This window comes from Watersipora subatra, chromosome 1 (genome assembly GCF_963576615.1).
Source record: "Watersipora subatra chromosome 1, tzWatSuba1.1, whole genome shotgun sequence".
Taxonomy (NCBI): Eukaryota; Metazoa; Bryozoa; class Gymnolaemata; order Cheilostomatida; family Watersiporidae; genus Watersipora; species Watersipora subatra.
The window spans coordinates 33,656,910-33,672,593 of NC_088708.1; the positions used below are offsets into that span (position 1 = coordinate 33,656,910).

A 15,684-nucleotide genomic window follows, 5' to 3' on the forward strand; every position below is an offset into this window, starting at 1 on the left:
ATTATGAATTGAGATTTTATGGCACAAATTCTTGATAGTCGTCATCAAGTACAGAGTGATCAGCTTTGCATGTGTCGATGGCCTTGTCCTTCTTTTTCAAGAATTTCTTTATGCCTTTCAATAGGGAGCGTTTCTCGGTCTTAATTTCTCGTTTTCTGTCAGATATCTCATGTTGAGAAAAATCGTTGTGTTCTGCAGAATTAGCTTCATAGTATGCTTCAGGAGCTTCACTTTTTGCATTCTGATCATCGTATCTCCGAATCGTGGCGTTGTTGATAGGCGACTCGGTGTTCATGTGATCATAGTGGTCAGTGTCCTCTCTCCATCGTATGTTCAATGTGTCATTCATATGGTCGTAGTCATTCTCGACTGCTGCCACACCTTCACCTCTTGTTCTTGGTCCGCATTCCATATCTGGCATTCCTACATCTTCATAGACCACCTCTTCATCTTTAGCCTTTTTCTTTTTTACCAATGTTGTGATTTTTTGTTTGACTGTTTTCTTTTCAAGTGGCATTGTCTCAATCACTGGTTCAGGGATTGAAAATGGATTTTGAACAAAAGCAAAGTCCTTGGAGCGTTTCTTTGCCGCACCCTTTTCTATGGTTCGACCTAATGTAAAAATATGACTAACAAACTCATCATCGTTTTCAAGATATTTGGAATAGTCTTGAGCGCTACAGTCCGCTAATGCATACTTATCGTCTAGCTTCTCGGTTATGGTCTGTGTCTCGATAATTCTTTCTACGATATCATCTTCATGGTTGTCTGCTGGTACAATTTCGTGTGTTTCATGAGTCTCAACTATTCTTTTGGCTTTTCGTCCCGAACTATCCAAGCTGAGTTGGTCTACCTCGACACAAGGGCAGCTTTCCTCATAATCCGTAAGAGCGTGTGATGAGCCGCGTGATGAAAGGCCTGAACTGTCAGATGCATTATCTATGTTGTCACATGTTTCTTCATATCCTGATGAGTGGAGAAAGTTCTCACCTTCATCTTTTGTTAGAGATGGCTCCCTCTCCGCTTGCGATGGCTCAAGCGCGCTGTATTCAATTGTGATATCATCACCCGCTATGTCTTCCAACCTGGACTCTTCTTGTCCTTCATTCGCCATGGGCGTTATGTTGTTTTCAAGGCCAGGGCTACTCCATATCTTGGGTGGCAGTGATGGCACCTCTTCGTCGTCACTCTTAACACATTCCTGTCTTGCTTCCGTAGTTCTTGAGCTTTTTGTTTTCCTACTTCTTCGACTCTTAATTGTGTGATCATCTTCTTCCTCGCTGCTGCTTGGAAAATTCCATGGTACTTTTTTGTTTATTTCGGCATAGATGTCCTCACTGGATTTCACAGTTGGGTTTAGTCTTGACCGTGACTTGCTCAAAGTGAACTCAAATCTTGGCTCAGACTGTCCTGCAACAATTAGCAAGCTTCACTTAAGTAGTGATTTGAGAAGTGTGTAGGTTGGTAGTGAGGTAAGTAAGGTGTAGGTTGGTAGTGGTGTAAGTAGTGTGTAGGTTGGTAGCGATGTACGTAACGTGTAGGTTGGTGGTGAGGTAAGTAGTGTGTAGGTTGGTAGTGGTGTAAGTAGTGTGTAGGTTGGTAGTGGTGTAAGTAGTGTGTTGGTTGGTAGTGATGTAAGTAACGTGTAGGCTAGTAGCAGTGTAGGTGGTGTGTAGGCTGGTAGTGATGTAAGTAACATCTAGGTTGTTGGTGAGGTAAGCAACATAAGTTGGTAGTGGTGTAAGTAATGTGTAGGTTGGTAGTGATGTAAGTAACGTCTAGGTTGTTGGTGAGGAAAGTAACATATAGGTTGGTAGTGGTGCAAGTAATGTGTAGATTGGTAGTGATGTAAGTAGTGTGTAGGTCAGTGATGTAAGTAGTGCATTTTGGAGTTCCTTATGCGCACTCTATTTTATCATGGAATGAGACACTCAAAGCATTCGTTTAGTTTTACACATATCCAAAAAATTGAAGTTATCTCCTACATTCTGCTAAAGCAGCATGTAGGAGATAACTCCAATTCGTCACAAATAATCCCAGAATCAACTTTTTTCGCATAATTTATGCCAAACAACCAGTATTACCATAATACAAAGGGGTAATACAAATATACTAAGGGGTGCTCTTGTTTACTGCCAAAAGACCCCACCTGAATAGATTATTATGTATCATCGAGTACCACAGTTGAGGCAACACATACCTTAGGATGCTTGTCTATCAACATTTTACCAGAAATAATAATTAAAACAAAAAAGATCATCTGAAATATTTTTCTTTTTAACGGTTGGTCATTTTAATTGATAGCTACCATTATCTCTGTTTATATGCCTTCGTAATGACAAGTAATAAATAATTTATGTTTATCTGATTTGTTGAAATGATTGGTCCTCATTGGACAGATTGCAATTTTCATTGCAGTTCTTGGTATCTGTGATCAGCTTCATTAGAGATTTGCTTAGGACTCACAGATTCATTGTTAATAAAAGGTGACTTGATAATGTGAAATTGTCAAAATTGATAAAGTGCAGTATGGATAACAAAGCCTATTATTATTGTGTTACAATAGCAGTTGCTTTTATAGTTATAATAGCAGTTGCTTTTATAGTTATAATAGCATTTGTTTTTATAGTTATAATAGCAGTTGCTTTTATAGTTATAATAGCATTTGTTTTTATAGTTATAATAGCAGTTGCTTTTATAGTTACAATAGCAGTCGCTTTTATAGTTACAATAGCAGTTGCTTTTATAGTTACAATAGCATTTGTTTTTATAGTTACAATAGCAGTTGCTTTTATAGTTACAATAGCAGTTGCTTTTATAGTTACAATAGCAGTTGCTTTTATAGTTACAATAGCAGTTGCTTTTATAGTTACAATAGCATTTGTTTTTAAATGCCAACTTTCCGCAATCACAAAATTCTGCGTATGTAATAATTGTTGATCCAAACCAACTGACCTAATCAGCTGCCTTCTGACACCTCAGAATAATAGCACCAATCAGAGAATAAAGATTGCTTTGTGACAGAAAAAGCGAATAGACTGGCAAACAAAGTTTAATAATAATACAGATGTAATGCAGCTCCTAGTTCACACAGCATAATAACATTCTTTTGTAATAACCTATTCTGTACAATTTTCAGTTAATCCATGTAGGTGGTCAGACTTGGGTAAGGCTTTAAAACTTCGGTGATCTGTAATCTGAAACAACCTTCCATATTGTTGGCTTATGTAATTACAGTTTTAATATTTTTAACTTCATTAATTTAACAATTAAGCACTGGAGTATCATAAATATCTTTAGTTGAATTTTAGCTCAATCTCATGCTGATGTGTGTAAAAGGCTTCACCTTCTTTCATCGGTGGCTTCTCCGGGCTCAAAGGGTCGATTTCAGCATATGGGTCAGTGTAGGACTCGACAGACCTTTTCTTTATGTTAACTAGTGGCTTCAAAGTGAATTTCTTTTTTGGATCTTCAGCAGGATGCATCTGCTCAACTTGGACATGGTCCTTCAAATCTTCTAGAAGCTCAGGTGCTGCAGCGACATAATCAGCATGTACTCACGGTCTTACTACACTGAGTACAACAACCTGAGACAAAGGACAAGGATTTGTTTTGTGATTGATGATTGTGTGAGAATAAAACTGCCAATTCTTACTAATACAGCTAATCTGTTCAGTCTACTGACAGTTCACCATGGAAACAAAAGTGGGTAGTTTGTCTCATTGACAGCTTCAACCAACGCATTCTGAGGTCTTTAGCCTATTATGTTTGTAGTGTTGCAATAACGTCTATAGCCGCAAGGCGAACTCATTAATAATGATTTGACAAGTAACATACATGTAGTTTATGTACATAGAATGTGAGTGTGGGTATTAGTGTCAGAGCTGATATGTGTAGAGTACCAAATCTAATAGTATGTATATATATAACAATATGTATATGTATATATATTACTAAATCTATAATTATATGTAGTTTGAAGAATTCTTCAAACTACATGTAATTATTATACATACAGTCAGTATTACTAAAATGCTAACAAAAATAGTAATGATATCGGTAAGAAATAAAACTACCTAACTATATCAATTCTTCTCCATATAATTATATATATATATTTTTTATATATATAAAAAAAATATATAAATATATACAGGTAAATATATATATACTAGAAATTCCACTGTCATACAGCCCACGACCAAAGTGATATTGGAAAAAAAGAAAGGGTACTGATGGTTGAGAAATGCAATATTAGCAGTCAAATGGCACTGCAGTACAATAGGATAACTGCAAAGGTAGCTGTAATGTACTGGGTGTGAGTGTTATTATATACAACAAATAGCAATAATGAAAGGAAAAGATTATATGTTTATATCTTTCCCCCTGCAATAGGAGAAATGCAATATTGGCCAATATTAGAAGTAAAATGCACTGATATTGTTAGAATAACCAATATTATTAATATAGTAATAATATAAAATCAATGCACCATTTTGTTTACATTTCAAAACATCATAGCTAACAATATCAAGGAGTTGTGATATTTATATAGATTTTTAAAAAATCTGTACTACGTAGTCATTGTTCTGTAGTCATCCAAACTTATAATTAAATACTGTAATAATTTCATAAGAATCATTAAAAAAAATATCATCGTCATTTTCTTTACTTACACTGCGTTAGACATCAGTTAGAATACCAAAGTACTCAAAAGCGTCTAAAATGTCAGTTATTTTGAAATCGGCAAAACTGAAACGATTTCAGTACTCCGGCGTTAATTACAGAAACCTTCGGCGATTTGCTGCTTTCGCTGCTTGCTCTATAACAATGCTATAGACTGGTGAAATGTGCACGTTATTTTTTCGTGAAATGCGCACGACTTAATCGTTCTATTCTCTGTCGCTCGGCGTTTCAATTTCCGGTCTTAACTTTGATAAAAGTAAGGCTTAGCAAGTTTTAATAACGATTTTCGGCCAAATAAATCTGTCTATTTGTGTATAATCCGTTCAGATGGGTAAGTTTTAAGAGACTGTCGACAATTTACAAAGACTTGGTAACATATTTAAATAGGCTTAAATGTGTTTTGTATCATTGTTATACTTCAACGACTCTACAAAACGATGGTTAAATTTGTTGATGAGATTTCGAGACAAGGGTTCGCGACGTTGTTGCTGAATAATTTTTGTAAGTTGTGTGCGCATGCATTTATCATAAAAACTCTCAAACTTCGCTCTCGCTAGTTTGGTCGTGGGAAAAAACTCTCAAACTTCGCTCCCGCTCGTTTGGTCGTGGGAATATAGAAGAGGAAAACTTTTGATTTGGCTCTTTTAAACATAAATCAATGCAGGAAAAGGCTTTAATCCATGTACATTGGAATACACATTTCTATTTCAGCGTGTATTGTAGCATATATAGTAGCGTATACAGTAGCGTATATAGTAGCGTACATAGTAAAGTAAACAGTAGCGTATATAGTAAAGTATACAGTAGCGTATATAGTAGCGTATATAGTAGCGTATTTAGTAGCGTATATAGTAGCGTATTTAGTAACATATATAGTAGCACATATACTAGTGTATATAGTAGCGTATATAGTAGAGTAAACTGTAGCGTATATAGTAAATTATACAGTAGCGTATTTTGTAGCGTATACAGTAGTGTATATGGTAACGTATACATTAGCGTATATAGTAGCGTATATAGTAGTGTATATAGTAGAGTATATAGTAGCGTATATAGTAGCGTATATAGTAGCGCATATACTAGTGTATATAGGAGTGTATATAGCGGTGTATATAGTACCATACATAATAGCGTGTACAGTAGCATTTATGGTAGCATGTAGAGAACCAAAGCAGGTGATATTCTCTTATTTAAATATGTACAGTATGTGCATTAAAGTAAGCATACACAAGCTGGCTAGTTTAGTTGAAGGAAGCTTTGCAAATGAGCGTTTCAACACCTGGTGCATTCTCAGCTCCAAAGATTATAATGGTATTGTATTTCCAGAGTAACTGGTAAAATCTGCTCCTTCTGGTGATTGGAGGAAGCTTACCATGAACTATCTCATACCTGTTGTAGCAGTTGCGGGTCGATTCTTCGGTATGGTTGATAATGGCGGTGGAAGAGGTGGCTCTTCTGATTTGATAGACAGAGTTGGAGACTTGACCATAGAATACGGATCTTCTTCCTCAATTTCACAATGAAGGGAAAATGTACCAGAAGTTGGTTGGCAAGTAGTCATGGGTGTCGCAACGGTTTGCCTTTGGCCTGGCCAGTTGCCTTGGTCTCTACCAGACTCATCATCAGAGTCTGATAGCGGAATACTCCATTGCTTTTTGCTGGTATTGTTGTTGTTCTTTGAGTAGGACAGACCTATGATAGCCTCGTGTAGTTCTTGTTCACTGTGCGGAAACTTGAGGGAAGTTCTGAAAAGTGAATGTGCAGGGATTGTGAGCTCGTTTGTAGCCGTGCTCACTGCGCCGGCATTTATAATCAAACTTAACTCTTTGTCAGTTTTGCAGTCCGCTACGTCACCGTTTATCCTAGGAGATTCGGCTCTACTACTATCTGGGAAGTTACAAGATATATTTATGGATGTCTCGCCATTGACAGGACTCTGGCGAGTTGCAATCTGGTCAGGGTTGTCATATGCTAAAGCACCCTCCTGGGAGTTGTCTTGAGTTACCGCAACAGTTGATCTGTTCTTATTTGACACAGCACTTGTGTTAGATGATGTGTCATCATCTGAATGGATGTCATGTGATATTTCATCACCCTTTGTACTGTTAGATTGCGTGTTACTGTATGGCGTTTTAACAAACTGTTTTGTTTCCTCTGATGTGGAGCTGTAAGGTATGGCATCCTCTAAAACATACACATGCGAGTCTGTACGCTTGTTAGCAAGATCAGAGAAGAAGATGTTTAGCTTACATTTAGATATTCCGTGGCCATGGTATCAGTATTGACACCAATATAGAAGTCAAGTGACTGTATCAGCCTATCAACTGATTTTTTCTTGAATGTGAAACTTGAGATACTTCTATGAATCTGTTCTTGATCGTATACATCATACCTTAGCCTGTCACCTTAGCCTGCTACATTAGCCTGCTACCTTAGCCTGCTACCTTAGCCTGCTACCTTAGCCTGCTACATTAGCCTGCTACATTAGTCTGCTACATTAGCCTGCTACATTAGCCTGCTACCTTAGCCTGCTACATTAGCCTGCTACATTAGCCTGCTACCTTAGCCTACTACATTAGCCTGCTACATTAGCCTGCTACATTAGCCTGCTACATTAGCCTGCTACATTAGCCTGCTACATTAGCCTGCTACCTTAGCCTGCTACATTAGCCTGCTACATTAGCCTGCTACCTTAGCCTGCTACATTAGCCTGCTACATTAGCCTGCTACATTAGCCTGCTACATTAGCCTACTACATTAGCCTGCTACATTAGCCTGCTACCTTAGCCTGCTACCTTAGCCTGCTAAATTAGCCTGCTACATTAGCCTGCTACATTAGCCTTCTACATTAGCCTGCTACATTAGCCTGCTACATTAGCCTGCTACATTAGCCTGCTACATTAGCCTGCTACATTAGCCTGCTACATTAGCCTGCTAAATTACTGTAAAACCTCCAATTGAACGTCACCTCTATTCGAACGCCACTTCTATTTGACCGCCTACATGAGAGAAGAGGTAAAAAATAGAGCGCCACCTTTGAATTGAACGCCGCCTCCAGTTGACCACCACTTTGACATTTTTTGAGTGTTATGAACCCATAATATCAAGCGATCAGTAAAAAAGTGTCCCCAAAATCGTATTAATAATGGATTATTTACAGCAATAACAATCAATTCTCTTGTTGTCCAACTTCAAAGTTTTTCACTCCTTTTTTCAGTGAAACTTTGAAAGCGACACCATAGAAATAATTATTAACTGTCTCTATCTAATAGTGGTTCCTTGTTTAACATGGTTTTGATATTTCGAAGGACATGCATATAAAAAACGGTTTACATTTACGATGGTAGACAAATGACTAGTTTAAGACCAAAGGTTATGTTTAGTGAACAACACTTTTACGCGTTGCATTTGTGCTAAATGCAACGCGTAAAAGTTTTGCACTGCCAAGAAATTGTTGGGATGCTAATATCGACTAGTTCAGCAGTGCAGAAGAAGAGTTGAGGCCAAAAGACATTGCAGAAGGTATTGGACAACTAGAAGATATTCGTTCCATCGAAAGGAACAATCAGAATGCAGATATCTGAGCAAACGATGCAAATATTTTTGTTTTAAAAACGTTAATTTTTGTTTGTGCAAGTAATACGAGTATGGTTCATTTATGTCACTTGTTCATGAATATATATTTGTAGCATTTGGTAGATTATCACAACATAACTTATAAATTTGCAGCTTTATAGCATATTATTTGATTGCATCATTGTGATAAACTGATCTTACAATTGATCGGTGCTTGCAACTAATCTTCTATTGCACATAAAAAGCAAGTTTTGGCTGCAAACTGTAGCAAACTTATCAATGAATTTTTATGCAACATTGGTAAATGTATATATAAAATAATATATGTCTTCAAATTTGGAATAAAATAAAAATTAAAAGCTCCAACAAATTGCAAAGCAGGACACAGGCTATAATATCATCATAGGTATCAACTGATAAAGATATTTGTTGGTTTTTCGATGCATATTTATTACGAGATCTTTGACAAGTCAGAAGTAAGCTAGCAGATTTATTGCATCCAAAAGGTTTAATATCGCTCAACTGAAAAAAGAGGGCAAAATGCAGGCAAAAATCGCTTCACTCGTAAAAGGGCTAAATTTATTTTCTCAAAGTTCTGACGAGCTATTTGAATAATACATTTATTTGAACGCCGCTTCTATTTGACCGCCACTATAGAGGAGGGGTTAAAAAATAGAGTGCCATGGCGGTCAATCAGAGGTTTTACAGTATTTTTGCTAACACTTAAGCAAACTTGCTGCTAAATACTGTTAAAGCTTTTTTGTTTTAATCAGAATTGTTAATAATAATGTATGCGTACACTTACTATTTACAGAAGTGAAAAAATTATTACAATGCGCCGGAGGTATACATGTATAATATTCTCACACTTCCTCTATGTCTTTTCCTCTATACTTCTCTCCCATGCCTATCTCTCCTTTTTCCTACACTTTCTCTCTCACTCTCTCTTTTATTTTAGTAAGGACTGTCTTATGGTTTCAACTTATTGCTTCCTTCCATATATCTGTATCTCATACCATATATCTGTATCTATATAATTCTCTTCATTTCATGCCACACTTTTGTACACTTTTATATGTTATTGCCCAGTCAAAGCCAAAAAGAGACCTCATTATATTACATATAAAATCATTTATTGAATTGGTAAAACGAATTTGACTAAAATAGATTTGCATTACAATTATTTTGTCTCTTGCTTGAGCTACTATCAACCGCTAGAATGAAACTAAACTCTCTCGGTTTTTTATGGTTATTCTTATGCATAGTTGACCTGTGTAATTTGTCATGACTATACAAATTACATTTAGTAAATACAAATGCCTACGTTGAGATGTTAATTCAATTCTTTTTTTTTACCGAGAGAAACTCTGGTGTTCGAATCATAATGAATTTTTATGTATGCATAGGTTTCACCTTGTTAGTATATGTTAGCTTTTTCTCAGTGCTCCCAATTTTATATCATATTTTATGTGTATTTTTTTTGAGTTTCTATCTGTTTTTGCTGAGTTGATTTTAGTTTTTGTGTTATCTAGTTCAACAGAGAACCTGTGAGTGTTAAACTTCGTTTAAAATTCTGTTTGTTTATTTGGACTGAGTCACTGATTCTGAAACTGTTGCCTGATGCATTATACATATCTGTAGGCAACTGTTGTTAAGTGAACATTCTTCTTTATTCATGCAGTTGCTAGGTTTTAAGTTGGCTTAGTATTTATGCTCATTACACTTTTATTTTGTGTGCATTTATGTTAGTGTTGATATTAGGCATGAATATAGCTAATATTTAATGTTTGACAAATAAAAGTTTTCCTCAGAGAATGGTTATTATTAAAGCAGTTTTTTGTGACTTTTAATAATTTTTTGCCTACTTCAGTCCTCAAATTAGCACTTAGAGAGGGTTTTGTACCAAATTACTTTTGTCTGTTTTGTTTGGCTTTGTATGTTAGTTTGTATGGTAGTGGTTATTAGTTTAGCTTAAATTTATGTCGACGTTTGTACAGGGCTTATTGGTAGGACTCAATATTGCTGCTAAATTTCTTTTGCTGTACGAAATGTCAAATAGTTTAGCATTTCCTTGGGTATGGTTTCAACTATACTAAATTAGCATATAGTAACTTAGTATACAGTGTATATAGTTTTATAGTCTGTGTTATTATGTGTATGACTTCGACTATGCTCACATATAGTAACTTCTGCTAAGTTCACATATAGTAACTTAGTATATATAGTTTTATAGCCTGTGTTATTATGTGTATGGCTTCAACTATACTAAAGTGACATATAGTAACTTAGTATATAGTTTTATAGCCTGTGTTATTATGTGTATGACTTCAACTATACTAAGGTAACATATAGTAACTTAGTATATAGTTTTATAGCCTGTGTTATTATGTGTATGACTTCAACTATGCTAAGGTAACATATAGTAACTTAGTATATAGTTTTATAGCCTGTGTTATTATGTGTATGACTTCAACTATACTAAGGTAACATATAGTAACTTAGTATATAGTTTTATAGCCTGTGTTATTATGTGTATGACTTCAACTATGCTAAGGTAACATATAGTAACTTAGTATATAGTTCTATAGCCTGTGTTATTAATGTATGCGTATGGCTTCAACTATGCTAAGTTAAAATAATTATAGTAACTTGGTATATAATTTTATAGCCTGTGTTATTACGTCTTTTTGCTTCTGTGTCATTTTATAGTACAAAAATGTATGTTTAAATAATTTTCCTAGAATTTATATTTTTTCCCAATCTATAATAAAATGGTTCACAAGTTCGTAAAAACAAAACTTCATAAGTTTTGACATCTGCGTCCTTATCCATCAGTTTCTAAAGACTTACTAAACAGCACTTAATCATGATTCTAAGTGCAATAAAATAACATAAATTCTAAAACTCAAAATAACCGGAATTGCTCTTTTTAAACAAAATGAGTAAATTAACATTTCAGCTTGCGCATTTGTGCAATCACCTGTTCAGGTGTACAATCACCTGTTCAGGTGTACAATCACCTGTTCAGGTGTACAATCACCTGTTCATGTGTACATCACCTGAACAGAACAGCGACTTATTACAAATATGCATGAAATCACTGCAACGTTATAATTCTGTTTCTTTGTAACACATGACGATCCCTCAAACAGAAAAAAACTGTAGCGCGAAGCCGTTTTAGTAAAATCAGATCAGTCAAAAGATAAGTTAGTTTCCAGTAAGAATTGTTAGATCAGCTCAGCTGCAGGATCGACTAGTGCCCTGAGAATCTCACCTTTAAGCTAGCTTGTACTAAGTGTAGCAAACAGGTACATCGATAGGCTGTAACATACAGTTGAGGATGAAAAACTATGATGTGCTTTTGTCTTTACCTACATTTGTAAATGTTCACATCATTAATATGCAGTTTACGGAGGTAGGAAGGCTTCCTTATGGCATCTCTGGGTTTTAAGTTGTCCGCAAAACTTAAGCCCCTATTTAGCTCCTGACCAACAAATGGATGTTTGGAGTTATTCGTTGTTTGATGATATGAAGCATTTAGTATCACTCAGTTAATAGATCACTAAACAGAGCAACTGAGCCGCATCCTACACATCCTAGAGAGCCTGGCTCAACTATAACCAACATTACTTGCGGCTATTGATTTAGTTCATAATATAGAACTGATCACAGTTTCTATTTGCATATACATGTGGTGGGTGCGTGTAGTTAAGATTACGATATGATCTAGTGAGAGATACAGTGTAGTGGCAGATACAGTGTAGTGGCAGATACAGTGTAGTGGCAGATACAGTGTAGTGGCAGATACAGATGTAGTGACATATACAGATGTAGTGACATATACAGATGTAGTGACATATACAGATGTAGTGACATATACAGATGTAGTGACAGATACAGATGTAATGACATATACAGATGTAATGACAGATGTAGGAGTAGTAACAGATAAAGATATAGTGACAGATACAGGTGTAGGGGCAGATACAGATATAGTGACAGATACAGGTATAATGGCAGATACAGATGTAGTAACAAATACAGGTGTAATGACAGATACAGATGTACTGACACATACAGGTGTAAGGACAGACACAGATATAGTGACAGATACAGATGTAGCAACATATACAGATAAAGTGACAGATACAGATGTAGAGACAGATAAAGATGTAATGACCGATATAGATGTAGGGACATATACAGATGTAATGACAGACACAGATGTAGTGACAAATACATGTGTAGGGCCAAATACAGATATAGTGACAGATACAGATTTAGTGACAGAAGTAAATATCAGAATAAAAAATACATGTTATCGGGCTAAAAAAGATATGTTAACATTCAAATGCTAAATGTCTTAACATGTATTAACATAAACAAAGTTATTTTATAAGTACAAAATAGTACAACGCCGATTAACCGATACAGGAGTTAAGTTAAGCTCTAAAACAACGAACCAAAACTTCAACTGATTTGGACGGATCTGTTGAGGCAAAAACTTTGGAGTTGAGCCGTTCGCATTCAGCAAACATTGGCACTAAACACAGCTGAATCAGGCATGAGTCTATCGGTTTGAAATTTATATCTCTATTAACAGTTTGAGGGCCAGCCACTTAATGATACTAGTGACTCAAAGGCCTGAATACTTTCGGAAAATAATCTGGCATTTGGACCACTTATCTTTCAAATAGATTCACACCCTTGTACATCATTTGAAAGCTCAAATCGTACTCTCCAATAATATTATGTTAATTAAACTGGGAATACATGTCAGATGAACACAGTACAATACATGCCAGGAGTTTTTGTGCATCAGTAGAGCTAAAAACAGTTAAAGACAGTTAGGATTTAGCCAAGGTTTGCCAGTCGTTTGCCAAGGCACATGGTTGAAGAACAACTCAAGAGAGAACTCAATGTTTCATCATGAGACAGTAAGGTTCATATTTAACCGCATTTACAGTAGAAAAACTAAAACCAATTTTACTGAAGACTTTTTTACTATACGTATGCTTTACTATACGTATGCTTTACTATACGCATACTTTACTATACGTATACTTTACTATACGTATGCTTTACTATACGTATACTTTACTATACGTATACTTTACTATACGTATACTTTACTATACGTATACTTTACTATACGTATACTTTACTATACGTATACTTTACTACACGTATACTTTACTATACGTATACTTTACTACACGTATACTTTACTATACGTATACTTTACTATACGTATACTTTACTATACGTATGCTTTACTATACGTATGCTTTACTATACGTATGCTTTACTATACGTATACTTTACTATACGTATACTTTACTATACGTATACTTTACTATACGTATACTTTACTATACGTATACTTTACTATCTGTATACTTTACTATACGTATACTTTACTATACTTATACACAAAATAAATAAAAATGCAGATAAAAGGTTATCAAAATGAGAAATCGAAATAAGAGCTAGTTTGAGCTGGTCATGTGGAAAGCCCACAAACGAGTATAATTATAATATATAACATTAGAAATGAAAAAAATATTGACAACCAAATGAAAATCACTGATTATCACTATCACTTAACATTAAGCTATCAAAAGCCTTATAATAGTCTTACTCCCTTACTAAGATGACTTAAACCAGAAAACTAACTTTAAAATCTTTTACCACTATTTACGGCAAAGTAAAAGTATTACTAACATGAAATTTACTTGCTGTCATCAAAGTTACTTTCTATATCGGACTCACTAGCAGAATGACATATTTTTGCAAATATTCTAATATTGCATTAAAAAAATATGTATTATAAAAACTTTTGGTGACACGGTTATTTGAAATACTGAAAATACCCGGTCAGGTGTAGAACCCTTTACTTTTGCAACTTTTGAGTAATAATAGGTCATCATAACACATGTTATTTACCATGATACCAGGTATCTAAAACCATTTACCAGGTATCTAAACAAAGAATAAGAGGCTATACTTAGCAGAATAAAAAAATCCTAACATGGCCTCAATAGGAGCTGAAATATTTTTCACATGATTTATTGACATTTTAAAATGCTATTGGGGTGTGGAGACTCCAATAGGGATTTCCATAGAACCCTAAGAGGTTAATGCAGTACTCGGCAGATTAAGAGCTGCTTGTGAAAAGGTCACTTTGTACCAACATCAAAATTCTCTTAAACATCTGTTACAACCTTCAAATTGTTCAATCGGAGCACAATACTATTTATTGTAGTTTTTATTTACTATTTCCTATTTTTACTACTAGAAAATTTTCTTAGACTGGCAGCTGGCAAAATATTGGTAAAATCCTTTGGTGAGATAAGACTTTTAATGCAATGTGTAATTCAGTAAGACGTAAAACTTGGACATTAATGAAGCCAGAGAGTGTTCTTGGATATCTGTATGTACTTTTATACTTAATTGCAAAAATTTCTTTTTTATTTTGTTTTGATACGTAAAAAAGAACTCGTTGGTGGTATTTTATCTTACGGCAAAAATAGTTTATCCTATGGATCAACAACATTTTACCTTAGATAATAAACTATAATTATTTTTTTCCTCGCCAAACGATATTTTGAAATTTTTGTTTCATTTTGTGATAGACTAATTATAGCTGAGCTTTCAGTGTTGCTACCTTGCTATGCGTGTCATATGTAGTCAGAAGTAGTGACAGTACTATGCACAAACTAAAGTTACCGTGATTAATCCATATTTACATTTTATTTGGTTAAGCACAAGCAATAAAAACAGCTATTTGTCAGCAAATCTGTGCCAAAGCAGCAGCATATTTTTACATTCTTAGCGTGGTAACATTTGTAAACTTTTCAAAGAAATTGCTCACAGCTAGAGACACGATAAGTTATGCTATTTACTTCCTAATTAAAATGACACGGCAAAAAATGATTTGTTTGCTCTTGTGCATGTTGTGATATAAAGCTGTGTTGTATATGCCGCCATATATTATATAGGTATATATTAGGTATAAATTGCTGTATAACTCATTTAACTCTCCTGCTTAAAACTATACAACAGGTCTTCTTTGGTGCAAGTAACTTTGCTGCCATTCACCCTAGACTTACCATATATAGGTGTTCCTACTGCCTTATTGATGTCAGAAAGTTGACTAGCTTGTCGACGCTGCTCACTGGTATCCACCCTGAACTTGAGCATTTTGCCTGAGTAAACTTACGAAGAGAGTCGTGTTTAGTCATTCATCCTGACTAGCAGCTTAGAGATAGCCTGACGTCAACAGTAACTCAGCGGAGCCATGCTTGAGTGCTCGTTTCGTTCATATTTCTTATTGGCAAATAGTTTCTATGACAACAATGCATTCTTAATCGATGATGAGGGGAGAAACTTTGTAAGAGGAAACAATCCTTCAGACTTGTG

At 35.1% G+C, this 15,684-nt stretch overlaps 1 protein-coding gene across 1 annotated transcript; it reads right to left on the reverse strand.

Moving 5' to 3' along the window:
* Positions 1-2: 2 nt before the first annotated feature.
* On the reverse strand, positions 3-15,516 carry LOC137410643 (uncharacterized). The gene is made up of 4 exons (XM_068096100.1): positions 15,375-15,516; positions 6,076-6,870; positions 3,347-3,532; positions 3-1,410 (listed from the first exon to the last, which is right to left on the reverse strand). Exons 1-4 carry the CDS (start codon positions 15,463-15,465, stop codon positions 17-19), a joined length of 2,466 nt encoding a protein of 821 aa, XP_067952201.1. The 5' UTR covers positions 15,466-15,516; the 3' UTR covers positions 3-16.
* Between the last annotated feature and the right edge of the window lie 168 nt (positions 15,517-15,684).

What these genes read in the sequence shown, in the direction of transcription:
- LOC137410643 (XM_068096100.1), bottom strand. Translation starts at nt 15,465, where the DNA reads ATGCTCAAGTTCAGGGTGGATACCAGTGAGCAGCGTCGACAAGCTAGT. An exon ending in ACCCGCAACTGCTACAACAG is followed by an intron (nt 3,533 to 6,075) that starts GTATGAGATAGT and finishes ATGTCGCTGCAG; the next exon opens with CACCTGAGCTTCTAGAAGAT. An exon ending in GAAGCCACCGATGAAAGAAG is followed by an intron (nt 1,411 to 3,346) that starts GTGAAGCCTTTT and finishes TAATTGTTGCAG; the next exon opens with GACAGTCTGAGCCAAGATTT.